Source organism: Scyliorhinus canicula, chromosome 14 (assembly GCF_902713615.1).
Source record: "Scyliorhinus canicula chromosome 14, sScyCan1.1, whole genome shotgun sequence".
NCBI classification, from domain to species: domain Eukaryota; kingdom Metazoa; phylum Chordata; class Chondrichthyes; order Carcharhiniformes; family Scyliorhinidae; genus Scyliorhinus; species Scyliorhinus canicula.
The window spans coordinates 5,154,151-5,177,122 of record NC_052159.1 but is presented as its reverse complement, the minus strand read 5'-3'; the positions used below and the strand labels follow the sequence as shown (position 1 = coordinate 5,177,122).

The window sequence follows — 22,972 nt, the reverse complement described above, 5'->3', positions numbered from 1 at the left end:
CACTGCACCACCGTGCTTCCCTGAAAGAAACAGTTAACATTTCAAATCCGTTTGACTCTTCTTCAAAGGGAAGTAGAAATGTGAAAGGTTTTATGTCACCGAGAGTGGACCAGGGGGTGGGGGGATAGAACAATAGGGAAGGTCTAGGATCAGGTAGTGGGGGGCGAGATCAAATCATAAGGGTATCATGGAACAAAAAGATGTGCAGGATAGGTGGATTGGCCCCGGTAAATTGCCCTTTAATTGGAAAAAAATGAATTGAATACTCTAAATTTATTTTTAAAAAGAAAGTGTGATTAAGGGGTAGAGGGTAAAGGGGAGAGTTGAGGAACACAGGGAAAGGGGGAGGATTGAGGGATACAGGGAAAAGTGGAGGTTGGCGGAATACAGGGAGAAGATGAGACATTTAGATTGAATTTAACACCCCTGCCCTAATCTCAAGCACCCTGCGTGTGTTCAAATCCCTCCACGGCAGAATTTAAATTTAATTCATTAATCAGGAATATAAAACTGGCCTCCATAATGGTGACCAAGAATTCATCATCGATTGTTGTATAAACCCATCAGGTTCACTAATGTCCTTTCGGGAAGGAAATCTGCCGTCCTTACCCGGTCTGGACTACATGTGACTCCAGACCCACAACAACGTGGTTGACTCTTAAACGCCTCTGAAATGGGTGAATAAAACACTCAGATAGCAACAAATGTCGACTTGTCCCAAGAAAGAATAAAGAACTGGCTAAGGGCCTGGGGTCAAGTGTCCTTTACTTGAGCCCGACAAAGGTCAGCTCAGCCATTCCATCCCGGATATGTCGGAAGTACTCCAGGTGGGTGCGGTGAATTTTCCAGCTGTATTTCCCACAGCTCTTGGCGTACTGCATGAAGTGGGGAGCTCCAGTGAAGATCACACTGTCCGCCACGATAATGCTTCCCTCTTGCAGCAGGTTGTGGTCCTCCAGTAGCTGCAGGTCTCGCCGGTAGCAGCGTTTCCAGTGGTTCATGAAAACAAAGTCAAACTTGTCCACTTCAAACCTCTCTCTGAGGTGAGGGATCACCACATCAGACGGACTAATGATTTGTTCCACCTGTTCAAAGGAAAACAATTCAATTCACTTTATGTCAAAGAATATTCAACTTTTACTTCAAGTCATTACAGTTGAGGGTGACATTTTGTGCTGATCAAGTGAAGGCTTCAGAAATAGTATATTGTCTAACCTTTGACGTTATGTGACTTTTAAGCAGCGCGGGTTCAATTCCCGGGACCGGCTGATCACCACCAGTCAACTCTCCCCCCTCAAAGGGAGCGCAGCCTAGGGTCATCTGGGACTATGGCCACTTTACCTTATACTGTCCATATCAAATATTCCCAGGACAGGTACAGCACGGGGCTAGATACAGAGTAAAGCTCCCTCTACAATGTCCCCATCAAACACTCCCAGAACTGGCACAGCACGGGGTTAGATACAGAGTAAAGCTCCCTCTACACTGTCCCCATCAAACACTCCCAGGACAGGTACAGCACGGAGTTAGATACAGAGTAAAGCTGCCTCTACACTGTCCCCCATCAAACACTCCCAGGACAGGTACAGCACGGAGTTAGATACAGAGTAAGACCCCCTCTACACTGTCCCCATCAAACACTCCCAGGACAGGTACAGCACGGGGTTAGATACAGAGTAAAGCTCCCTCTACACTGTCCCCATCAAACACTCCCAGGACAGGTACAGCACGAGGTCAGATACAGAGTAAAGCTCCCTCTACACTGTCCCCATCAAACACTCCCAGGACAGGTACAGCATAGGGTTAGATACAGAGTAAAGCTCCCTGTACACGGTCCCCATCAAACACTCCCAGGACATGTACAGCACGGGGTTAGATAGAGAGTAAAGCTCCGTCTACACTGTCCCCATCAAACACTCCCAGGACAGGTACAGCACAGGGTTAGATACAGAGTAAAGCTCCCTCCACACTGTCCCCATCAAACACTCCCAGGACAGGTACAGCACAGGGTTAGATACAGAGTCAATCTCCCTTACCTCCCATACTCCAATGAGTAAAATCCAAACTGCTCAACCTTCTCCCATTTAAAAAAAAATTAATTTGGAATACCCAATTCATTTTTCCAATTAAGAGGCAATTTGGCGTGGCCAATCCACCTACCCGGCACATCTTTGGGTTGTGGGGGCGAAACCCACGCAAACATGTGGAGAATGTGCAAACTCCACACGGACGGTGACCCAGAGCCGGGATCGAACCTGGGACCTCGGCACCATGAGGCAGCAGTGCTAACTCACTGCGCCGCCGTGCTGCCGCTACCTTCTCTCATGAGTGTGGCATTCCTGGACAGACTCGCATTGTTTAGGATATCGGACAAGAACCCCAAACACATTAATTTTAGAAACTGTGTAGAAAGGATACTTCACTCCAGGTGTGATTACACTGACCAATAGGTAATTTTTGTATTAAAACAAATTTTTTTTTTTTTTTTTAAATAAATTTAGAGTACCCAATTCATTTTTTCCAATTAAGGGGCAATTTAGCATGGCCAATCTACCTAGCCTGCACATCTTTGGGTTGTGGGGGCGAAACCCACGCAAACACGGGGAGAATGTGCAAACTCCACACGGACAGTGACCCAGAGCCAGGATCGAACCTGGGACCTCGGCGCCGTGAGGCAGCAATGCTAACCACTGCGCCACCGTGCTGCCCAACAAATTTTATTTTTAACACAGGATTAAACATGTTAATATCACAGAAAATAGCTTTTCAATTAACATTTAAACAATTTTTCAAATAAAAATAAACCCTTTTTACTACAAAGTTATACATTTTCTGTCTCTAATTAAGCAAAGCCCATCACAGGTCAAAGGCCACTTATAAATAAAGTTAGCAAACACAGGGTTACTTGCATAACACTTGTATAGAGATTTCTTGGAAAGAATGCTTGGAAAGAGAGAGAGACCCTTTCAAGAAACAGCCTAGAGATCCTCCTGTCTTTGCCAGATCACTGCTCAACCTGGCAGCATTCGGCAAAAACTGCTGCTCAACTTAAAAACTCTTTGCAGACGGCAAACCCAGTTCAAAATGTAAAACTATATACGGACCTGGCTCCTCCCATTAATTACATAATTTTTATCCCACTCAAATCCCATGACCTGCTTACCGAAACCTAAACACAATGTCTCCAATTATCTACCGTCCAGGGAATCTCCAGCAATCATAAAAAAGTTCCATTAGGCCTCTCTTTGTATACAAATATATGGTTAGAATGAACGATGATCTCACTTTCACACCATTCTAATTTCACCTTTTGCAGTTACATCGTCTGTATGATAAACCAGGATTTAAAAAGAACTAGTGCAGCAGATATACACACTATGTATACAATATATACCAATTTCTTACATTTATCATATCAGTCAATCCCTTCATCCCAGTAATCCGTCCAGTGAGCCTTCTCTAAACTGCCTCCTTGAATCAGGAGACCAAAACTGTACACAGTTCTGTAGGTGAGCTCTCATTACTGTTCTGTACAGTAGCAGCGAGACTTTCCTACTATTATCCTCCATCCCCATTCTAATTAAGGCCAATATTCCATTTGTCTTTCGATTTACTTGCTGTACCTGAATGCGGACCTCTTGTGATTCATGTGCAAGACACCCAAATTCCTCTGTACTGCAACATTCTGCAATCTCCCTTTAAATAATGTTCTTCCTGTCAAAGTGCACAACCTCACATTTTCCCCACATTACACTCCATTTATTTAACCGACCTGTATCTATTTTTAGATACTTTGTATGCTCCTGACAGCTTGTTTTCCTACTGTCGTTGTACCATCACCAAATTTGGCCACAATATATTCGATCCCTTCCCCCAAGTCAGAGTGAATAGTTGAGGCTCTGGCACTGTTCCCTGCGTAATTCCACAAGTGGGGGTTTTCACAGTGACGTCATTGCAGTGTTAATGTATGCCAACTTGTGACAATAAAGACTATTGTTATTCAAGATTATTATTAAGGCTTGCCAACCTGAAAATAACCCATTTAACCTGACTCTGTTGTCATGTGAGAGTACCTTTAAGATATGGGTGTTTTAAAATAGCTGTAGTGGGTGTACCTTTTAAGAAATGGGTGTGTATAAAATAGCTGTTGTTGATGTACCTTTAAGAAATGGGTGATAATTAGTGATGTCAGATTGTGGGTGGAGCTGGGCAGTCTGTCTGCTTTTACTTTCACTTTGGGCTGTCTGCTACAGGGTGTTATGGATTTTGCAAGGAAAGATTAAGAGTTACTTATAGAGTACTGTATTCTTTGGGGAATTTATTGGTGTTGATAGTTGTTAAGATGTTTACTGTGGGTTTATAAAGTATTAACTGGTTTCATAAATAAACATTGTTTTAATTTAAAAGTACTTTAGATCTCTGTTGCATCACACCTGTAGAGTGAGCCGTGTGCTCCCCATACCACAATCTAGTAAAAGTTGTGGGTCAGGTGAACTCCATGGTACTCTTTGGGGTTCTCTCAACCCTGGCCCATAACACTGTTTCTTGTGAGTTAACCAATCCTCTATCCGTGCTAATAAATCACCTCCAAAACCATGAACTCTTATCTTGTTCAGGAATCTTTTACATGGCACCTTAATAGAATGTGTTTTGGAAATCCAAATACATTACATCTACTGGTTCCCCTATACCCACCCTGCTTGTTACATCCTGAAAGAACTTTAATAAATTTATCAAACACAAGTTCTCTTTCAGAAAACCAAACTGACCCTGCCTGATTGAATTTTGATTTTCCAAATGGTGTTCAGTGAGCACAGAGGTGATTAATAAATGGGATTTGGAGTCAGTTTGGACACAGGAGTTCAGGTTTTGGGTGATCACAGGCTTCTGGAGGTTAGAATGGAGGAAACTGGTGAGGACGGTGTTGGAATAGTCAAGTCTCGAGGTAACGAGGGTGGTCTTGTGTCACAGTGGGAGCGCCCGCAACTCTGGACCAGAAGTTCCGGGTTCAAGTCCCAGTCCAGAACTTGATGATCACGGAGATTGTGTTCAGAATGCAGCCGAACAGGTTGATTATCAGCCTGTGAATCTTTCCAGTAAAGCAGGCAGGAAGGCCGGGAAGGGCTCCTGATCAACCACACTGCAGGAAGCAACGGCAAACCACTGCAATACTTTGCCAAACACAATCATGGACCAACCCAATGGAGGTCCATGGTCACCAAGGCCCTCTTCCGGCACGGGATACCTGAATGAGGAAGATGTGAAAAGGTAACAAAGGTGAGAGTTTTAGCAGGAGATCAAGCAGGAGCAGAGATGAGGAAATGTAACAGGTGAAAAGAAATCGGAGGTGAATCGAATTTATGACTGGGTGTGTTTTTTTATCCCTCTCTCTCCCCCTTCCCCTCTCCCTCTCCCTGCTCCTGGGGTTGATCGTGGTTTAGCTGGGAGACTCACCGTGTCCTCGTCGAATCCCGCCAGGCGGATTATCTTCTCAGCCAGTGCGGCATTCCCCTCGTCCATCTCCACGGTGTAGAGTCTGGCGTTGGGGGACAGGCACCTGGCCATGCGGAGGGCCGAGTAACCACAGTATGTTCCCAGTTCCAGAACCGTGAGGGGAACATTCTCATAGATCAGTCTCTCCAGGATCTTGCCTGCGATTTATTGGAGAAGAAACAAAAATATGCATTATTGTTTGCGGGATCTTGCTGGATGCAAATTGGTTCTGGCATTTCCTGCATGACTTCCTTTCAAACAATTCCCCATTGGCTGTGAATATGTTGGGACATCCTCTTCAAAAAATAAGCTGTTGTTACTGAAGGACAATTGAAGATGTCATGACAGTGGTTTAACTTGGGTGAGGGGATTCAGGGTTTACAAAACTAAAGTGCATAGGGTTAAGATACCATATAATCCCTACAGTGCGTGGAGACCATTCAGCCCATCTGAACCTACGAAAAGGCACCCCACCTAGGCCCACTCCCCCGCCCCAACGCGTAAGCCTGTGCATTGATCACGGCCAATCCCCCTAACCTGCACATCTTTGGACTGTGGGAGGAAACCGGAGCACCCGGAGGAAACCCACTCAGACACGGGGAGAACGTGCAGACTCCGCACAGGCAGTGACCCGAGGCCGGAAATGAACCCGGGTCCCTGGCGCTGTGAGGCAGCAGTGCTAACCACTGTGCTAATAGAATGTCAGAACCAGGTTGAAGAGCTGAATGCCTTCCTCTTGGGATTATTTACATAGACAACTCAGGAGAAAACCATTCTGCCCACTGCGGCATCTCTGGCATTGAGCAGAGTGATCCTGCCCCTGTGGGGAGCTGTAAGTGTAGCTGGGGAGGTGCGCCACCCAATCTCCCCCATTTCCAGTTACCTTTCTCTGGGCCAATGTTGCTCAGATATTCTGAGTGACTGCACCATGTGTCGAAGGTGCTGAGGATGTTCTCGGGATCTCCGGGAATGCTGTGCGTCATCACGTACTGGAAGGCCCTCTCCTCTCTGGACAAGCCAGTCAAGTAGTCCTGAATCTTGCGGAGAATCACTGCCCGCCAGAACAGCAGGAAGTAGTAGCGGTAACGGATGAGGAGGGTCATGAGGAAGGGGATAAAGGCGAGAGCAATGGCAGGTGAGACCATCTGAGGAGAAGGCGGGGGGCCAAAGAGGCAGCAAAGTTAAACGTTGAACCTTTGAGAGAAAGACACAAACTCCACTAACTCTGACCCTTTGGTCACTGCACTATGGCTGATTTTGGAGTTCAATTTAGCAATATCACAACACTCAACAATGGCTCAGTCTAGTACCAGAGATATTCTCAAGCCCCCTCTCCCACTACAATCATTACATGCCTTTCTGACCACTGCTGGAACTCTGCTGTTAAATTCCCGATTTATCTATTCTATGAGATTGACACTTTAAATATTTTTTTTTGCCTAATAACTAATCAGAGGTTGCCTGGAATCTCTGTGTTCCTCATCCAGGTACTGCATCATTTGTTAAACCAGGGACTCCTTGCTCCAACAGTACAATTAAACTTATTGGCCGGGATTCTCCGGCCTATTCCCCGGCGACATTTTTCGGGGGCTGGCGGGATTCCTGCCACGCCGGTCGGGGGCTGCTCACAGACGCTCCCCCACTGGCGATTCTCCGGGCCCCGATGGACCGAGTGGCCGGAAAGTTTTGGCCAGTCCCGCCAGCGTGAATTACTCACCTCAGGCACGGCGGGACCTGGTAGGTAAGTGTGCGAGGGTGGTCCTGGGGGGGGGGGCAGGGGAATCCGACCCGGGGGGGGGCCCACGGTGGCCTGGCCCGTGATCGGGGCCCGCTGATCTGCAGGCGGGCTGGTTCCGCGGGGGCCCTTCTTTCCTCCGCGCCAGGTCGCCAGGTCCCTTTAGGGCTCCGCCATATTGCGCGGGGGCCGGCCGATCTGTGAATGCGCGAGATCACGCCGGCCGTTCTGCGCATGCGCGAGATCACACCCCCGGAACATTGGAGAATTCCTCAATTTCAGGGGCTGTTGACGCCGGAGCAGTTGGCACCGAATTCCCGCCGGTGTGTGGGCATAGCCCCATTTTCGGAGAATCCCGCCCTAAACAGCACAATCCAGGCCGACACTCACAGTGTAGTAGTGAGGGAGTGCCGCACTGCCAGAGGGTCAGTACTGAGGGAGTGCTGCACTGTCAGAGGGTCAGTACTGAGGGAGTGCCGCACTGTCAGAGGGTCAGTACTGAGGGAGTGCCGCACTGTCAGAGGGTCAGTACTGAGGGAGTGCCGCACTGCCAGAGGGTCAGTACTGAGGGAGTGCCGCACTGAGAGAGGGTCAGTACTGAGGGAGTGCTGCACTGTCAGAGGGTCAGTACTGAGGGAGTGCCGCACTGTCAGAGGGTCAGTACTGAGGGAGTGTCGCACTGTCAGAGGGTCAGTACTGAGGGAGTGCTGCACTGTCAGAGGGTCAGTACTGAGGGAGTGCTGCACTGTCAGAGGGTCAGTACTGAGGGAGTGCCGCACTGTCAGAGGGTCATTACTGAGGGAATGCCGCACTGTCAGAGGGTCAGTACTGAGGGAGTGCCGCACTGTCAGAGGGTCAGTACTGAGGGAGTGCTGCACTGTCAGAGGGTCAGTACTGAGGGAGCGCCGCACTGTCAGAGGGTCAGTACTGAGGGAGCACCGCACTGTCAGAGGGTCAGTGCTGAGGGAGAGCCGCACTGTCAGAGGGTCAGTACTGTGGCAGTGCTGCACTGTCAGAGGGTCAGTACTGAGGGAGTGCTGCACTGTCAGAGGGTCAGTACTGAGGGAGTGCCGCACTGTCAGAGGGTCAGTACTGAGGGAGTGCTGCACTGTCAGAGGGTCAGTTCTGAGGGAGCGCCGCACTGTCAGAGGGTCAGTACTGAGGGAATGCTGCACTGTCAGAGGGTCAGTTCTGAGGGAGTGCTGCACTGTCAGAGGGTCAGTTCTGAGGGAGTGCTGCACTGTCAGAGGGTCAGTACTGAGGGAGTGCTGCACTGTCAGAGGGTCAGTACTGAGGGAGTGCTGCACTGTCAGAGGGTCAGTACTGAGGGAGTGCTGCACTGTCAGAGGGTCAGTACTGAGGGAGTGCTGCACTGTCAGAGGGTCAGTACTGAGGGAGCGCTGCACTGCCAGAGGGTCAGTATTGAGGGAGCGCTGCACTGTCAGAGGGTCAGTACTGAGGGAGTGCTGCACTGTCAGAGGGTCAGTACTGAGGGAGTGCTGCAATGACAGAGGGTCAAGGCTGAGGGAGTGCCGCACTGTCAGAGGGTCAGTACTGAGGGAGTGCTGCACTGTCAGAGGGTCAGTACTGAGCGTGTGCTGCACGGTCAGAGGGTCAGTACTGAGGGAGTGCTGCACTGTCAGAGGGTCAGTACTGAGGGAGTGCCGCACTGTCAGAGGGTCAGTACTGAGGGAGTGCTGCAATGACAGAGGGTCAAGGCTGAGGGAGTGCCGCACTGTCAGAGGGTCAGTACTGAGGGTGTGCTGCACGGTCAGAGGGTCAGTACTGAGGGTGTGCCGCACTGTCAGAGGGTCAGTACTGAGGGAGTGCCGCACTGTCAGAGGGTCAGTACTGAGGGAGTGCCGCACTGTCAGAGGGTCAGTACTGAGGGAGTGCCGCACTGTCATAGGGTCAGTACTGAGGGAGTGCCGCACTGTCAGAGGGTCAGTACTGAGACAGTGCTGCACTGTCAGAGGGTCAGTACTAAGGGAGTGCCGCACTGTCAGAGGGTCAGTACTGAGGGAGTGCCGCACTGTCAGAGGGTCAGTACTGAGGGAGTGCTGCACTGTCAGAGGGTCAGTACTGAGGGAGTGCTGCACTGTCAGAGGGTCAGTACTGAGACAGTGCTGCACTGTCAGAGGGTCAGTACTGAGGGAGTGCCGCACTGTCAGAGGGTCAGTACTGAGGGAGTGCTGCACTGTCAGAGGGTCAGTACTGAGCAAGTGCTGCACTGTCAGAGGGTCAGTACTGAAGGAGGGCTGCACTGTCAGAGGGTCAGTACTGAGGGAGTGCCGCACTGTCAGAGGGTCAGAACTGAGGGAGTGCTGCACTGTCAGAGGGTCAGTACTGAGGGAGTGCCGCACTGTCAGAGGGTCAGTACTGAGGGAGTGCCGCACTTGCAGAGGGTCAGTACTGAGGGAGTGCTGCACTGTCAGAGGGTCAGTACTGAGGGAGTGCCGCACTATCAGAGGGTCAGTACTGAGGGAGTGCCGCACTGTCAGAGGGTCAGTACTGAGGGAGTGCTGCACTGTCAGAGGGTCAGTACTGAGGGAGTGCCGCACTGTCAGAGGGTCAGTACTGAGGGAGTGCTGCACTGTCAGAGGGTCAGTTCTGAGGGAGCGCCGCACTGTCAGAGGGTCAGTACTGAGGGAGTGCTGCACTGTCAGAGGGTCAGTTCTGAGGGAGTGCTGCACTGTCAGAGGGTCAGTTCTGAGGGAGTGCTGCACTGTCAGAGGGTCAGTACTGAGTGAGTGCTGCACTGTCAGAGGGTCAGTACTGAGGGAGTGCTGCACTGTCAGAGGGTCAGTACTGAGGGAGTGCTGCACTGTCAGAGGGTCAGTACTGAGGGAGTGCTGCACTGTCAGAGGGTCAGTTCTGAGGGAGCGCCGCACTGTCAGAGGGTCAGTACTGAGGGAGTGCTGCACTGTCAGAGGGTCAGTACTGAGGGAGTGCTGCACTGTCAGAGGGTCAGTACTGAGGGAGTGCTGCACTGTCAGAGGGTCAGTACTGAGGGAGTGCCGCACTGTCAGAGGGTCAGTACTGAGGGAGTGCCGCACTGTCAGAGGTTCAGTACTGAGGGAGTGCTGCACTGTCAGAGGGTCAGTTCTGAGGGAGCGCCGCACTGTCAGAGGGTCAGTACTGAGGGAGTGCTGCACTGTCAGAGGGTCAGTACTGAGACAGTGCTGCACTGTCAGAGGGTCAGTACTGAGGGAGTGCCGCACTGTCAGAGGGTCAGTACTGAGGGAGTGCTGCACTGTCAGAGGGTCAGTACTGAGCAAGTGCTGCACTGTCAGAAGGTCAGTACTGAAGGAGGGCTGCACTGTCAGAGGGTCAGTACTGAGGGAGTGCCGCACTGTCAGAGGGTCAGTACTGAGGGAGTGCTGCACTGTCAGAGGGTCAGTACTGAGGGAGTGCCGCACTGTCAGAGGGTCAGTACTGAGGGAGTGCTGCACTGTCAGAGGGTCAGTTCTGAGGGAGCGCCGCACTGTCAGAGGGTCAGTACTGAGGGAGTGCTGCACTGTCAGAGGGTCAGTTCTGAGGGAGTGCTGCACTGTCAGAGGGTCAGTTCTGAGGGAGTGCTGCACTGTCAGAGGGTCAGTACTGAGGGAGTGCTGCACTGTCAGAGGGTCAGTACTGAGGGAGTGCTGCACTGTCAGAGGGTCAGTACTGAGGGAGTGCTGCACTGTCAGAGGGTCAGTACTGAGGGAGTGCTGCACTGTCAGAGGGTCAGTACTGAGGGAGCGCTGCACTGTTAGAGGGTCAGTATTGAGGGAGCGCTGCACTGTCAGAGGGTCAGTACTGAGGGAGTGCTGCACTGTCAGAGGGTCAGTACTGAGGGAGTGCTGCAATGACAGAGGGTCAAGGCTGAGGGAGTGCCGCACTGTCAGAGGGTCAGTACTGAGGGAGTGCTGCACTGTCAGAGGGTCAGTACTGAGCGTGTGCTGCACGGTCAGAGGGTCAGTACTGAGGGAGTGCCGCACTGTCAGAGGGTGAGTACTGAGGGAGTGCCGCACTGTCAGAGGGTCAGTACTGAGGGAGTGTCGCACTGTCAGAGGGTCAGTACTGAGGGAGTGCCGCACTGTCAGAGGGTCAGTACTGAGGGAGTGCCGCACTGTCAGAGGGTCAGTACTGAGGGAGTGCCGCACTGTCATAGGGTCAGTACTGAGGGAGTGCCGCACTGTCAGAGGGTCAGTACTGAGACAGTGCTGCACTGTCAGAGGGTCAGTACTGAGGGAGTGCCGCACTGTCAGAGGGTCAGTACTGAGGGAGTGCCGCACTGTCAGAGGGTCAGTACTGAGGGAGTGCTGCACTGTCAGAGGGTCAGTACTGAGGGAGTGCTGCACTGTCAGAGGGTCAGTACTGACCCTCTGACAGTGCTGCACTGTCAGAGGGTCAGTACTGAGGGAGTGCCGCACTGTCAGAGGGTCAGTACTGAGGGAGTGCTGCACTGTCAGAGGGTCAGTACTGAGGGAGTGCCGCACTGTCAGAGGGTCAGTACTGAGGGAGTGCTGCACTGTCAGAGGGTCAGTTCTGAGGGAGCGCCGCACTGTCAGAGGGTCAGTACTGAGGGAGTGCTGCACTGTCAGAGGGTCAGTTCTGAGGGAGTGCTGCACTGTCTGAGGGTCAGTTCTGAGGGAGTGCTGCACTGTCAGAGGGTCAGTACTGAGGGAGTGCTGCACTGTCAGAGGGTCAGTACTGAGGGAGTGCTGCACTGTCAGAGGGTCAGTACTGAGGGAGTGCTGCACTGTCAGAGGGTCAGTACTGAGGGAGTGCTGCACTGTCAGAGGGTCAGTTCTGAGGGAGCGCCGCACTGTCAGAGGGTCAGTACTGAGGGAGTGCTGCACTGTCAGAGGGTCAGTACTGAGGGAGTGCTGCACTGTCAGAGGGTCAGTACTGAGGGAGTGCTGCACTGTCAGAGGGTCAGTACTGAGGGAGTGCTGCACTGTCAGAGGGTCAGTACTGAGGGAGTGCCGCACTGTCAGAGGGTCAGTACTGAGGGAGTGCTGCACTGTCAGAGGGTCAGTTCTGAGGGAGCGCCGCACTGTCAGAGGGTCAGTACTGAGGGAGTGCTGCACTGTCAGAGGGTCAGTACTGAGACAGTGCTGCACTGTCAGAAGGTCAGTACTGAAGGAGGGCTGCACTGTCAGAGGGTCAGTACTGAGGGAGTGCCGCACTGTCAGAGGGTCAGTACTGAGGGAGTGCTGCACTGTCAGAGGGTCAGTACTGAGGGAATGCCGCACTGTCAGAGGGTCAGTACTGAGGGAGTGCCGCACTGTCAGAGGGTCAGTACTGAGGGAGTGCCGCACTGCCAGAGGGTCAGTACTGAGGGAGTGCTGCACTGTCAGAGGGTCAGTACTGAGGGAGTGCCGCACTGTCAGAGGGTCAGTACTGAGGGAGTGCCGCACTGTCAGAGGGTCAGTACTGAGGGAGTGCTGCACTGTCAGAGGGTCAGTACTGAGGGAGTGCCGCACTGTCAGAGGGTCAGTACTGAGGGAGTGCTGCACTGTCAGAGGGTCAGTTCTGAGGGAGCGCCGCACTGTCAGAGGGTCAGTACTGAGGGAGTGCTGCACTGTCAGAGGGTCAGTTCTGAGGGAGTGCTGCACTGTCAGAGGGTCAGTTCTGAGGGAGTGCTGCACTGTCAGAGGGTCAGTACTGAGGGAGTGCTGCACTGTCAGAGGGTCAGTACTGAGGGAGTGCTGCACTGTCAGAGGGTCAGTACTGAGGGAGTGCTGCACTGTCAGAGGGTCAGTACTGAGGGAGTGCCGCACTGTCAGAGGGTCAGTACTGAGGGAGTGCCGCACTGTCAGAGGGTCAGTACTGAGGGAGTGCCGCACTGCCAGAGGGTCAGTACTGAGGGAGTGCTGCACTGTCAGAGGGTCAGTACTGAGGGAGTGCCGCACTGTCAGAGGGTTAGTACTGAGGGAGTGCCGCACTGTCAGAGGGTCAGTACTGAGGGAGTGCTGCACTGTCAGAGGGTCAGTACTGAGGGAGTGCCGCACTGTCAGAGGGTCAGTACTGAGGGAGTGCTGCACTGTCAGAGGGTCAGTTCTGAGGGAGCGCCGCACTGTCAGAGGGTCAGTACTGAGGGAGTGCTGCACTGTCAGAGGGTCAGTTCTGAGGGAGTGCTGCACTGTCAGAGGGTCAGTTCTGAGGGAGTGCTGCACTGTCAGAGGGTCAGTACTGAGGGAGTGCTGCACTGTCAGAGGGTCAGTACTGAGGGAGTGCTGCACTGTCAGAGGGTCAGTACTGAGGGAGTGCTGCACTGTCAGAGGGTCAGTACTGAGGGAGTGCTGCACTGTCAGAGGGTCAGTACTGAGGGAGTGCTGCACTGTCAGAGGGTCAGTATTGAGGGAGCGCTGCACTGTCAGAGGGTCAGTACTGAGGGAGTGCTGCACTGTCAGAGGGTCAGTACTGAGGGAGTGCTGCAATGACAGAGGGTCAAGGCTGAGGGAGTGCCGCACTGTCAGAGGGTCAGTACTGAGGGAGTGCTGCACTGTCAGAGGGTCAGTACTGAGCGTGTGCTGCACGGTCAGAGGGTCAGTACTGAGGGAGTGCTGCACTGTCAGAGGGTCAGTACTGAGGGAGTGCCGCACTGTCAGAGGGTCAGTACTGAGGGAGTGCTGCAATGACAGAGGGTCAAGGCTGAGGGAGTGCCGCACTGTCAGAGGGTCAGTACTGAGGGTGTGCTGCACGGTCAGAGGGTCAGTACTGAGGGTGTGCCGCACTGTCAGAGGGTCAGTACTGAGGGAGTGCCGCACTGTCAGAGGGTCAGTACTGAGGGAGTGCCGCACTGTCAGAGGGTCAGTACTGAGGGAGTGCCGCACTGTCATTGGGTCAGTACTGAGGGAGTGCCGCACTGTCAGAGGGTCAGTACTGAGACAGTGCTGCACTGTCAGAGGGTCAGTACTGAGGGAGTGCCGCACTGTCAGAGGGTCAGTACTGAGGGAGTGCCGCACTGTCAGAGGGTCAGTACTGAGGGAGTGCTGCACTGTCAGAGGGTCAGTACTGAGGGAGTGCTGCACTGTCAGAGGGTCAGTACTGAGACAGTGCTGCACTGTCAGAGGGTCAGTACTGAGGGAGTGCCGCACTGTCAGAGGGTCAGTACTGAGGGAGTGCTGCACTGTCAGAGGGTCAGTACTGAGCAAGTGCTGCACTGTCAGAGGGTCAGTACTGAAGGAGGGCTGCACTGTCAGAGGGTCTGTACTGAGGGAGTGCCGCACTGTCAGAGGGTCAGTACTGAGGGAGTGCTGCACTGTCAGAGGGTCAGTACTGAGGGAGTGCCGCACTGTCAGAGGGTCAGTACTTAGGGAGTGCCGCACTGCCAGAGGGTCAGTACTGAGGGAGTGCTGCACTGTCAGAGGGTCAGTACTGAGGGAGTGCCGCACTGTCAGAGGGTCAGTACTGAGGGAGTGCCGCACTGTCAGAGGGTCAGTACTGAGGGAGTGCTGCACTGTCAGAGGGTCAGTACTGAGGGAGTGCCGCACTGTCAGAGGGTCAGTACTGAGGGAGTGCTGCACTGTCAGAGGGTCAGTTCTGAGGGAGCGCCGCACTGTCAGAGGGTCAGTACTGAGGGAGTGCTGCACTGTCAGAGGGTCAGTTCTGAGGGAGTGCTGCACTGTCAGAGAGTCAGTTCTGAGGGAGTGCTGCACTGTCAGAGGGTCAGTACTGAGTGAGTGCTGCACTGTCAGAGGGTCAGTACTGAGGGAGTGCTGCACTGTCAGAGGGTCAGTACTGAGGGAGTGCTGCACTGTCAGAGGGTCAGTACTGAGGGAGTGCTGCACTGTCAGAGGGTCAGTTCTGAGGGAGCGCCGCACTGTCAGAGGGTCAGTACTGAGGGAGTGCTGCACTGTCAGAGGGTCAGTACTGAGGGAGTGCTGCACTGTCAGAGGGTCAGTACTGAGGGAGTGCTGCACTGTCAGAGGGTCAGTACTGAGGGAGTGCTGCACTGTCAGAGGGTCAGTACTGAGGGAGTGCCGCTCTGTCAGAGGGTCAGTACTGAGGGAGTGCTGCACTGTCAGAGGGTCAGTTCTGAGGGAGCGCCGCACTGTCAGAGGGTCAGTACTGAGGGAGTGCTGCACTGTCAGAGGGTCAGTACTGAGACAGTGCTGCACTGTCAGAGGGTCAGTACTGAGGGAGTGCCGCACTGTCAGAGGGTCAGTACTGAGGGAGTGCTGCACTGTCAGAGGGTCAGTACTGAGCAAGTGCTGCACTGTCAGAAGGTCAGTACTGAAGGAGGGCTGCACTGTCAGAGGGTCAGTACTGAGGGAGTGCCGCACTGTCAGAGGGTCAGTACTGAGGGAGTGCTGCACTGTCAGAGGGTCAGTACTGAGGGAGTGCCGCACTGTCAGAGGGTCAGTACTGAGGGAGTGCTGCACTGTCAGAGGGTCAGTTCTGAGGGAGCGCCGCACTGTCAGAGGGTCAGTACTGAGGCAGTGCTGCACTGTCAGAGGGTCAGTTCTGAGGGAGTGCTGCACTGTCAGAGGGTCAGTTCTGAGGGAGTGCTGCACTGTCAGAGGGTCAGTACTGAGGGAGTGCTGCACTGTCAGAGGGTCAGTACTGAGGGAGTGCTGCACTGTCAGAGGGTCAGTACTGAGGGAGTGCTGCACTGTCAGAGGGTCAGTACTGAGGGAGTGCTGCACTGTCAGAGGGTCAGTACTGAGGGAGCGCTGCACTGTCAGAGAGTCAGTATTGAGGGAGCGCTGCACTGTCAGAGGGTCAGTACTGAGGGAGTGCTGCACTGTCAGAGGGTCAGTACTGAGGGAGTGCTGCAATGACAGAGGGTCAAGGCTGAGGGAGTGCCGCACTGTCAGAGGGTCAGTACTGAGGGAGTGCTGCACTGTCAGAGGGTCAGTACTGAGCGTGTGCTGCACGGTCAGAGGGTCAGTACTGAGGGAGTGCCGCACTGTCAGAGGGTCAGTACTGAGGGAGTGCCGCACTGTCAGAGGGTCAGTACTGAGGGAGTGTCGCACTGTCAGAGGGTCAGTACTGAGGGAGTGCCGCACTGTCAGAGGGTCAGTACTGAGGGAGTGCCGCACTGTCAGAGGGTCAGTACTGAGGGAGTGCCGCACTGTCATAGGGTCAGTACTGAGGGAGTGCCGCACTGTCAGAGGGTCAGCACTGAGACAGTGCTGCACTGTCAGAGGGTCAGTACTGAGGGAGTGCCGCACTGTCAGAGGGTCAGTACTGAGGGAGTGCCGCACTGTCAGAGGGTCAGTACTGAGGGAGTGCTGCACTGTCAGAGGGTCAGTACTGAGGGAGTGCTGCACTGTCAGAGGGTCAGTACTGAGACAGTGCTGCACTGTCAGAGGGTCAGTACTGAGGGAGTGCCGCACTGTCAGAGGGTCAGTACTGAGGGAGTGCTGCACTGTCAGAGGGTCAGTACTGAGCAAGTGCTGCACTGTCAGAAGGTCAGTACTGAAGGAGGGCTGCACTGTCAGAGGGTCAGTACTGAGGGAGTGCCGCACTGTCAGAGGGTCAGTACTGAGGGAGTGCTGCACTGTCAGAGGGTCAGTACTGAGGGAGTGCCGCACTGTCAGAGGGTCAGTACTGAGGGAGTGCCGCACTGCCAGAGGGTCAGTACTGAGGGAGTGCTGCACTGTCAGAGGGTCAGTACTGAGGGAGTGCCGCACTGTCAGAGGGTCAGTACTGAGGGAGTGCCGCACTGTCAGAGGGTCAGTACTGAGGGAGTGCTGCACTGTCAGAGGGTCAGTACTGAGGGAGTGCTGCACTGTCAGAGGGTCAGTTCTGAGGGAGCGCCGCACTGTCAGAGGGTCAGTACTGAGGGAGTGCTGCACTGTCAGAGGGTCAGTTCTGAGGGAGTGCTGCACTGTCTGAGGGTCAGTTCTGAGGGAGTGCTGCACTGTCAGAGGGTCAGTACTGAGGGAGTGCTGCACTGTCAGAGGGTCAGTACTGAGGGAGTGCTGCACTGTCAGAGGGTCAGTACTGAGGGAGTGCTGCACTGTCAGAGGGTCAGTACTGAGGGAGTGCTGCACTGTCAGAGGGTCAGTTCTGAGGGAGCGCCGCACTGTCAGAGGGTCAGTACTGAGGGAGTGCTGCACTGTCAGAGGGTCAGTACTGAGGGAGTGCTGCACTGTCAGAGGGTCAGTACTGAGGGAGTGCTGCACTGTCAGAGGGTCAGTACTGAGGGAGTGCTGCACTGTCAGAGGGTCAGTACTGAGGGAGTGCCGCACTGTCAGAGGGTCAGTACTGAGGGAGTGCTGCACTGTCAGAGGGTCAGTTCTGAGGGAGCGCCGCACTGTCAGAGGGTCAGTACTGAGGGAGTGCTGCACTGTCAGAGGGTCAGTACTGAGACAGTGCTGCACTGTCAGAGGGTCAGTACTGAGGGAATGCCGCACTGTCAGAGGGTCAGTACTGAGGGAGTGCTGCACTGTCAGAGGGTCAGTACTGAGCAAGTGCTGCACTGTCAGAAGGTCAGTACTGAAGGAGGGCTGCACTGTCAGAGGGTCAGTACTGAGGGAGTGCCGCACTGTCAGAGGGTCAGTACGGAGGGAGTGCTGCACTGTCAGAGGGTCAGTACTGAGGGAGTGCCGCACTGTCAGAGGGTCAGTACTGAGGGAGTGCCGCACTGTCAGAGGGTCAGTACTGAGGGAGTGCCGCACTGCCAGAGGGTCAGTACTGAGGGAGTGCTGCACTGTCAGAGGGTCAGTACTGAGGGAGTGCCGCACTGTCAGAGGGTCAGTACTGAGGGAGTGCCGCACTGTCAGAGGGTCAGTACTGAGGGAGTGCTGCACTGTCAGAGGGTCAGTACTGAGGGAGTGCCGCACTGTCAGAGGGTCAGTACTGAGGGAGTGCTGCACTGTCAGAGGGTCAGTTCTGAGGGAGCGCCGCACTTTCAGAGGGTCAGTACTGAGGGAGTGCTGCACTGTCAGAGGGTCAGTTCTGAGGGAGTGCTGCACTGTCAGAGGGTCAGTTCTGAGGGAGTGCTGCACTGTCAGAGGGTCAGTACTGAGGGAGTGCTGCACTGTCAGAGGGTCAGTACTGAGGGAGTGCTGCACTGTCAGAGGGTCAGTACTGAGGGAGTGCTGCACTGTCAGAGGGTCAGTACTGAGGGAGTGCTGCACTGTCAGAGGGTCAGTACTGAGGGAGCGCTGCACTGTCAGAGGGTCAGTATTGAGGGAGCGCTGCACTGTCAGAGGGTCAGTACTGAGGGAGTGCTGCACTGTCAGAGGGTCAGTACTGAGGGAGTGCTGCAATGACAGAGGGTCAAGGCTGAGGTAGTGCCGCACTGTCAGAGGGTCAGTACTGAGGGAGTGCTGCACTGTCAGAGGGTCAGTACTGAGCGTGTGCTGCACGGTCAGAGGGTCAGTACTGAGGGAGTGCTGCACTGTCAGAGGGTCAGTACTGAGGGAGTGCCGCACTGTCAGAGGGTCAGTACTGAGGGAGTGCTGCAATGACAGAGGGTCAAGGCTGAGGGAGTGCCGCACTGTCAGAGGGTCAGTACTGAGGGTGTGCTGCACGGTCAGAGGGTCAGTACTGAGGCTGTGCCGCACTGTCAGAGGGTCAGTACTGAGGGAGTGCCGCACTGTCAGAGGGTCAGTACTGAGGGAGTGCCGCACTGTCAGAGGGTCAGTACTGAGGGAGTGCCGCACTGTCAGAGGGTCAGTACTGAGGGAGTGTCGCACTGTCAGAGGGTCAGTACTGAGGGAGTGCCGCACTGTCAGAGGGTCAGTACTGAGGGAGTGCCGCACTGTCAGAGGGTCAGTACTGAGGGAGTGCCGCACTGTCATAGGGTCAGTACTGAGGGAGTGCCGCACTGTCATAGGGTCAGTACTGAGGGAGTGCCGCACTGTCAGAGGGTCAGTACTGAGGGAGTGCCGCACTGTCAGAGGGTCAGTACTGAGGGAGTGCTGCACTGTCAGAGGGTCAGTACTGAGGGAGTGCTGCACTGTCAGAGGGTCAGTACTGAGACAGTGCTGCACTGTCAGAGGGTCAGTACTGAGGGAGTGCCGCACTGTCAGAGGGTCAGTACTGAGGGAGTGCTGCACTGCCAGAGGGTCAGTACTGAGCAAGTGCTGCACTGTCAGAAGGTCAGTACTGAAGGAGGGCTGCACTGTCAGAGGGTCAGTACTGAGGGAGTGCCGCACTGTCAGAGGGTCAGTACTGAGGGAGTGCCGCACTGTCAGAGGGTCAGTACTGAGGGAGTGCCGCACTGTCAGAGGGTCAGTACTGAGGGAGTGCTGCACTGTCAGAGGGTCAGTACTGAGGGAGTGCTGCACTGTCAGAGGGTCAGTACTGAGACAGTGCTGCACTGTCAGAGGGTCAGTACTGAGGAGTGCCGCACTGTCAGAGGGTCAGTACTGAGGGAGTGCTGCACTGTCAGAGGGTCAGTACTGAGCAAGTGCTGCACTGTCAGAAGGTCAGTACTGAAGGAGTGCTGCACTGTCAGAGGGTCAGTACTGAGGGAGTGCCGCACTGTCAGAGGGTCAGTACTGAGGGAGTGCTGCACTGTCAGAGGGTCAGTACTAAGCGAGTGCTGCACTGTCAGAAGGTCAGTACTGAGGGAGCGCCGCACAGTCAGAAGGTCAGTACTGAGCGAGTGCTGCACTGTCAGAAGGTCAGTACTGAGGGAGTGCTGCACTGTCAGAGGGTCAGTACTGAGGGAGTGCTGCACTGTCAGAGGGTCAGTACTGAGGGAGTGCTGCACTGTCAGAGGGTCAGTACTGAGGGAGTGCCGCACTGTCAGAGGGTCGGTGCTGAGGGAGTGCTGCACTGTCAGAGGGTCAGTACTGAGACAGTGCTGCACTGTCAGAGGGTCAGTACTGAGGGAGTGCCGCACTGTCAGAGGGTCAGTACTGAGGGAGTGCTGCACTGTCAGAGGGTCAGTACTGAGCAAGTGCTGCACTGTCAGAAGGTCAGTACTGAGGGAGGGCTGCACTGTCAGAGGGTCAATACTGAGGGAGTGCCGCACTGTCAGAGGGTCAGTACTGAGCGAGTGCTGCACTGTCAGAAGGTCAGTACTGAGGGAGCGCCGCACAGTCAGAAGGTCAGTACTGAGCGAGTGCTGCACTGTCAGAAGGTCAGTACTGAGGGAGTGCTGCACTGTCAGAGGGTCAGTACTGAGGGAGTGCTGCACTGTCAGAGGGTCAGTACTGAGGGAGTGCTGCACTGTCAGAGGGTCAGTACTGAGGGAGTGCTGCATTGTCAGAGGGTCAGTACCGAGGGAGCGCTGCAGTGTCAGAGGGTCAGTACTGAGGGAGCGTTGCACTGTCAGAGGGTCAGAACTGAGGGAGTGCCGCACTGTCAGAGGGTCAGTACTGAGGGAGTGCCGCACTGTCAGAGGGTCAGTACTGAGGGAGTGCTGCACTGTCAGAGGGTCAGTACTGAGGGAGTGCTGCACTGTCGGAGGGTCAGTACTGAGGGAGTGCCGCACTGTCAGAGGGTCGGTGCTGAGGGAGTGCCGCACTGTCAGAGCGTCAGTACTGAGGGAGTGCCGCACTGTCAGAGAGTCAGTGCTGAGGTAGGTCTTCACCATTGGAGATGCAGGATTTTGGATAAGACTTTAATCAAATACATTGGTTCTCACCTCGGTTTTATGTGAAGGATCCTGAAGAACAATGAAATGAAAATCGCTTATTGTCACAAGTAGGCTTTGTAGTATCTTAGGATTTGAATCCAGTTTTATTTAATTTACAGTTGCCGGTTGTTGTTGAGACATTGCTGAAACTCAGTAGAAATTCAAGTTAAAAACTTGTCAGGTGCAAATAAGAATTGTTTTATTGAAGTTCATTGGTTACAACTTGAAAATGATTTAAAAGGTAGTTTGTAGATAATTTGATTTTCTTCAAAGAATCACAGGAATTATCTTCTGAGACAATAGCCTGAACACAACTTTAAAAGTCAAAGGCTGAATTCAAAGTATGAAAATGAAATAGGAATACAGAACTCTTTTCTAATTCTCTTCCTTTACTCTCTCTCTCTCTCTCTCTCTTTCTGTCTTGTTCTCTTTGTCTCTTTCCTGTCTCTTTCTCTCTGTGTCTTTCTGACTTTCTGTCTTGTCTTTTCTCTTGTCTTTCTGACTTGTCTTTCTTCTCGTCTCTCGTCTTTTTTGACTTGTCTGTCTCTTGTCTAAAATGGTGGCCAAATTATCCATGGATATACTCTTTGATATCTGTCTTAAGCGATCCGATCACACCCCAATATAATCCTAATTGGTTTAAGCTATATTCAAAACACATTTGATTTGATAACAAGCCGTCCATCCTCACGATGAAACGCCACTTCCAATTGTTGCTTATCTGCAACAATTAAAACATTATGTCATCTCATCATGCTATTATTTCGAAAATATAAATGAAACTGTATTTTGACACAGTCTAAAATGTTTCAGCTTGCATACGTTATGGAATGTGGTTCAGGCTGTTATCACAAGTGGCCAGAATTCAGAACAATGGAACCTTTGATTATACCACCTTAAAACCCATGGGATTTTGCTGCCCTTGAAAGAATGTGATGTTTTTATCAGTGGTTCTGTTTTTCCCAAACACATGTCTGAGTTTGGAAGTTGTATATTTCTTTCATTTTAAAACTGGGATTTAATATTTCTGTCTTAAACAGTCTTCTTACCTATATTAAGTGTATTTAAAATACCTGACTTCTACAGGCTTCAAATGAAGTTACTGTGAAAAGCCCCTAGTCGCCACATTCCTGTGCCTGTTCAGGGAGGCTCGTATGGGAATTGAACCGTGCTGCTGGCCTGCCTTGGTCTGCTTTCAAAGCCAGCGATTTAGCCCTGTGCTAAACCAGCCCCAATGAGAGGAATGGCGGAGTTCTCACTGGTCTCCTGGGCCCAGAGCCATCCCTTCATTCACATCACTAAACAAGCTGCTGTTGGTGGCAGCTTGCTGTGCACAAATTGGCTGCCACATTTCCAACAGTGACTACACTTCAAAAGTCCTTCAGTGGCTCTGAAAACTTTGGGACATCTGTGAAAATGCTTCAGAAGTACACATCTTTCTTCCCATTCCTACCTTTGCAACAGACTGGAAATCTGTCTCCCGCAGCTGATCTGTTCCCTCGAAGCGATGCGGAAGTTTGCAAACTGGCACTAGCTCCTGCCCCGTCGTCCTCGATTATTTATCAGCTCTCCCAGGCCTTTGAGAAGCTTCTGGAAGTGTTGTGGTGTCAGGTTCTGCCAGCCAGATGTCTTGGTGTCCAGTTTCTCAGGTGCAACCAGCCTCCAATAGGATCCAGACCCTGGTCCTGAACAATCAGCTTCATTAAAATGTAACGGAGCTGAGAGTATGTCCTTATAGCAGGTAATTGTCCAAATGAAATTTCATCTTCACATCACCTTCAACTGGAACAGTCCCTCTCCCGCTTTATCATGCTCTATTTCTCCCTCACTCTGACTCTGTGTCTCCCACTTTCTTTATATTACTCTCTCCATCTCTTTCGTTCCATCTCTGCCTCGATCTCTCTTATTTGCTCTCTCTAGCTTTCCCCCACTCCCTTTCCTCTTCTCTCTCCTTCTCTCACACGGTTGCTCCGGCTTTTTCTCCCTCTTTCACTCACTCTGCACTCTCTCTATCCCTCTCTCTTTTTGTTTCTTACCTGGCTGTGCCCTTTTCTCTCTCTCATTGTTTATTTCTATCCCTGTCGTTCTTTCCCTTCCTCTCTCTTTCTATCACTCTCTCTCTATCTGCGCTTTCTGCTTTGTCTGCATGAAACTGTCACCAGTTAGTGTCACCCTGCGGGGTGTGATGTACCATTAATTGAACGCGAGAC

The 22,972-nt window shown here is 53.0% G+C and overlaps 1 protein-coding gene across 2 annotated transcripts; it reads right to left on the bottom strand.

Annotated features, from left to right (window-relative positions):
- Positions 1–656: 656 nt before the first annotated feature.
- Positions 657–22,328, bottom strand: tomt (transmembrane O-methyltransferase). Of its 2 annotated transcripts, none has more exons than XM_038818287.1 (4): positions 22,216–22,328; positions 6,377–6,638; positions 5,455–5,651; positions 657–1,085 (listed from the first exon to the last, which is right to left on the bottom strand). In XM_038818287.1, exons 2-4 carry the CDS (start codon positions 6,636–6,638, stop codon positions 765–767), a joined length of 780 nt encoding a protein of 259 aa, XP_038674215.1. In that variant the 5' UTR covers positions 22,216–22,328; the 3' UTR covers positions 657–764. The 2 variants fall into 2 exon arrangements, with proteins under 2 accessions (XP_038674215.1, XP_038674216.1); XM_038818288.1 differs by lacking the exon at positions 22,216–22,328 and adding an exon at positions 20,772–20,835.
- Positions 22,329–22,972: the final 644 nt, after the last annotated feature.

What these genes read in the sequence shown, in the direction of transcription:
- tomt (XM_038818287.1), bottom strand. Translation starts at nt 6,638, where the DNA reads ATGGTCTCACCTGCCATTGCTCTCGCCTTTATCCCCTTCCTCATGACC. An exon ending in CAACATTGGCCCAGAGAAAG is followed by an intron (nt 5,652 to 6,376) that starts GTAACTGGAAAT and finishes AATAAATCGCAG; the next exon opens with GCAAGATCCTGGAGAGACTG. An exon ending in CGGGATTCGACGAGGACACG is followed by an intron (nt 1,086 to 5,454) that starts GTGAGTCTCCCA and finishes TCCTTTGAACAG; the next exon opens with GTGGAACAAATCATTAGTCC.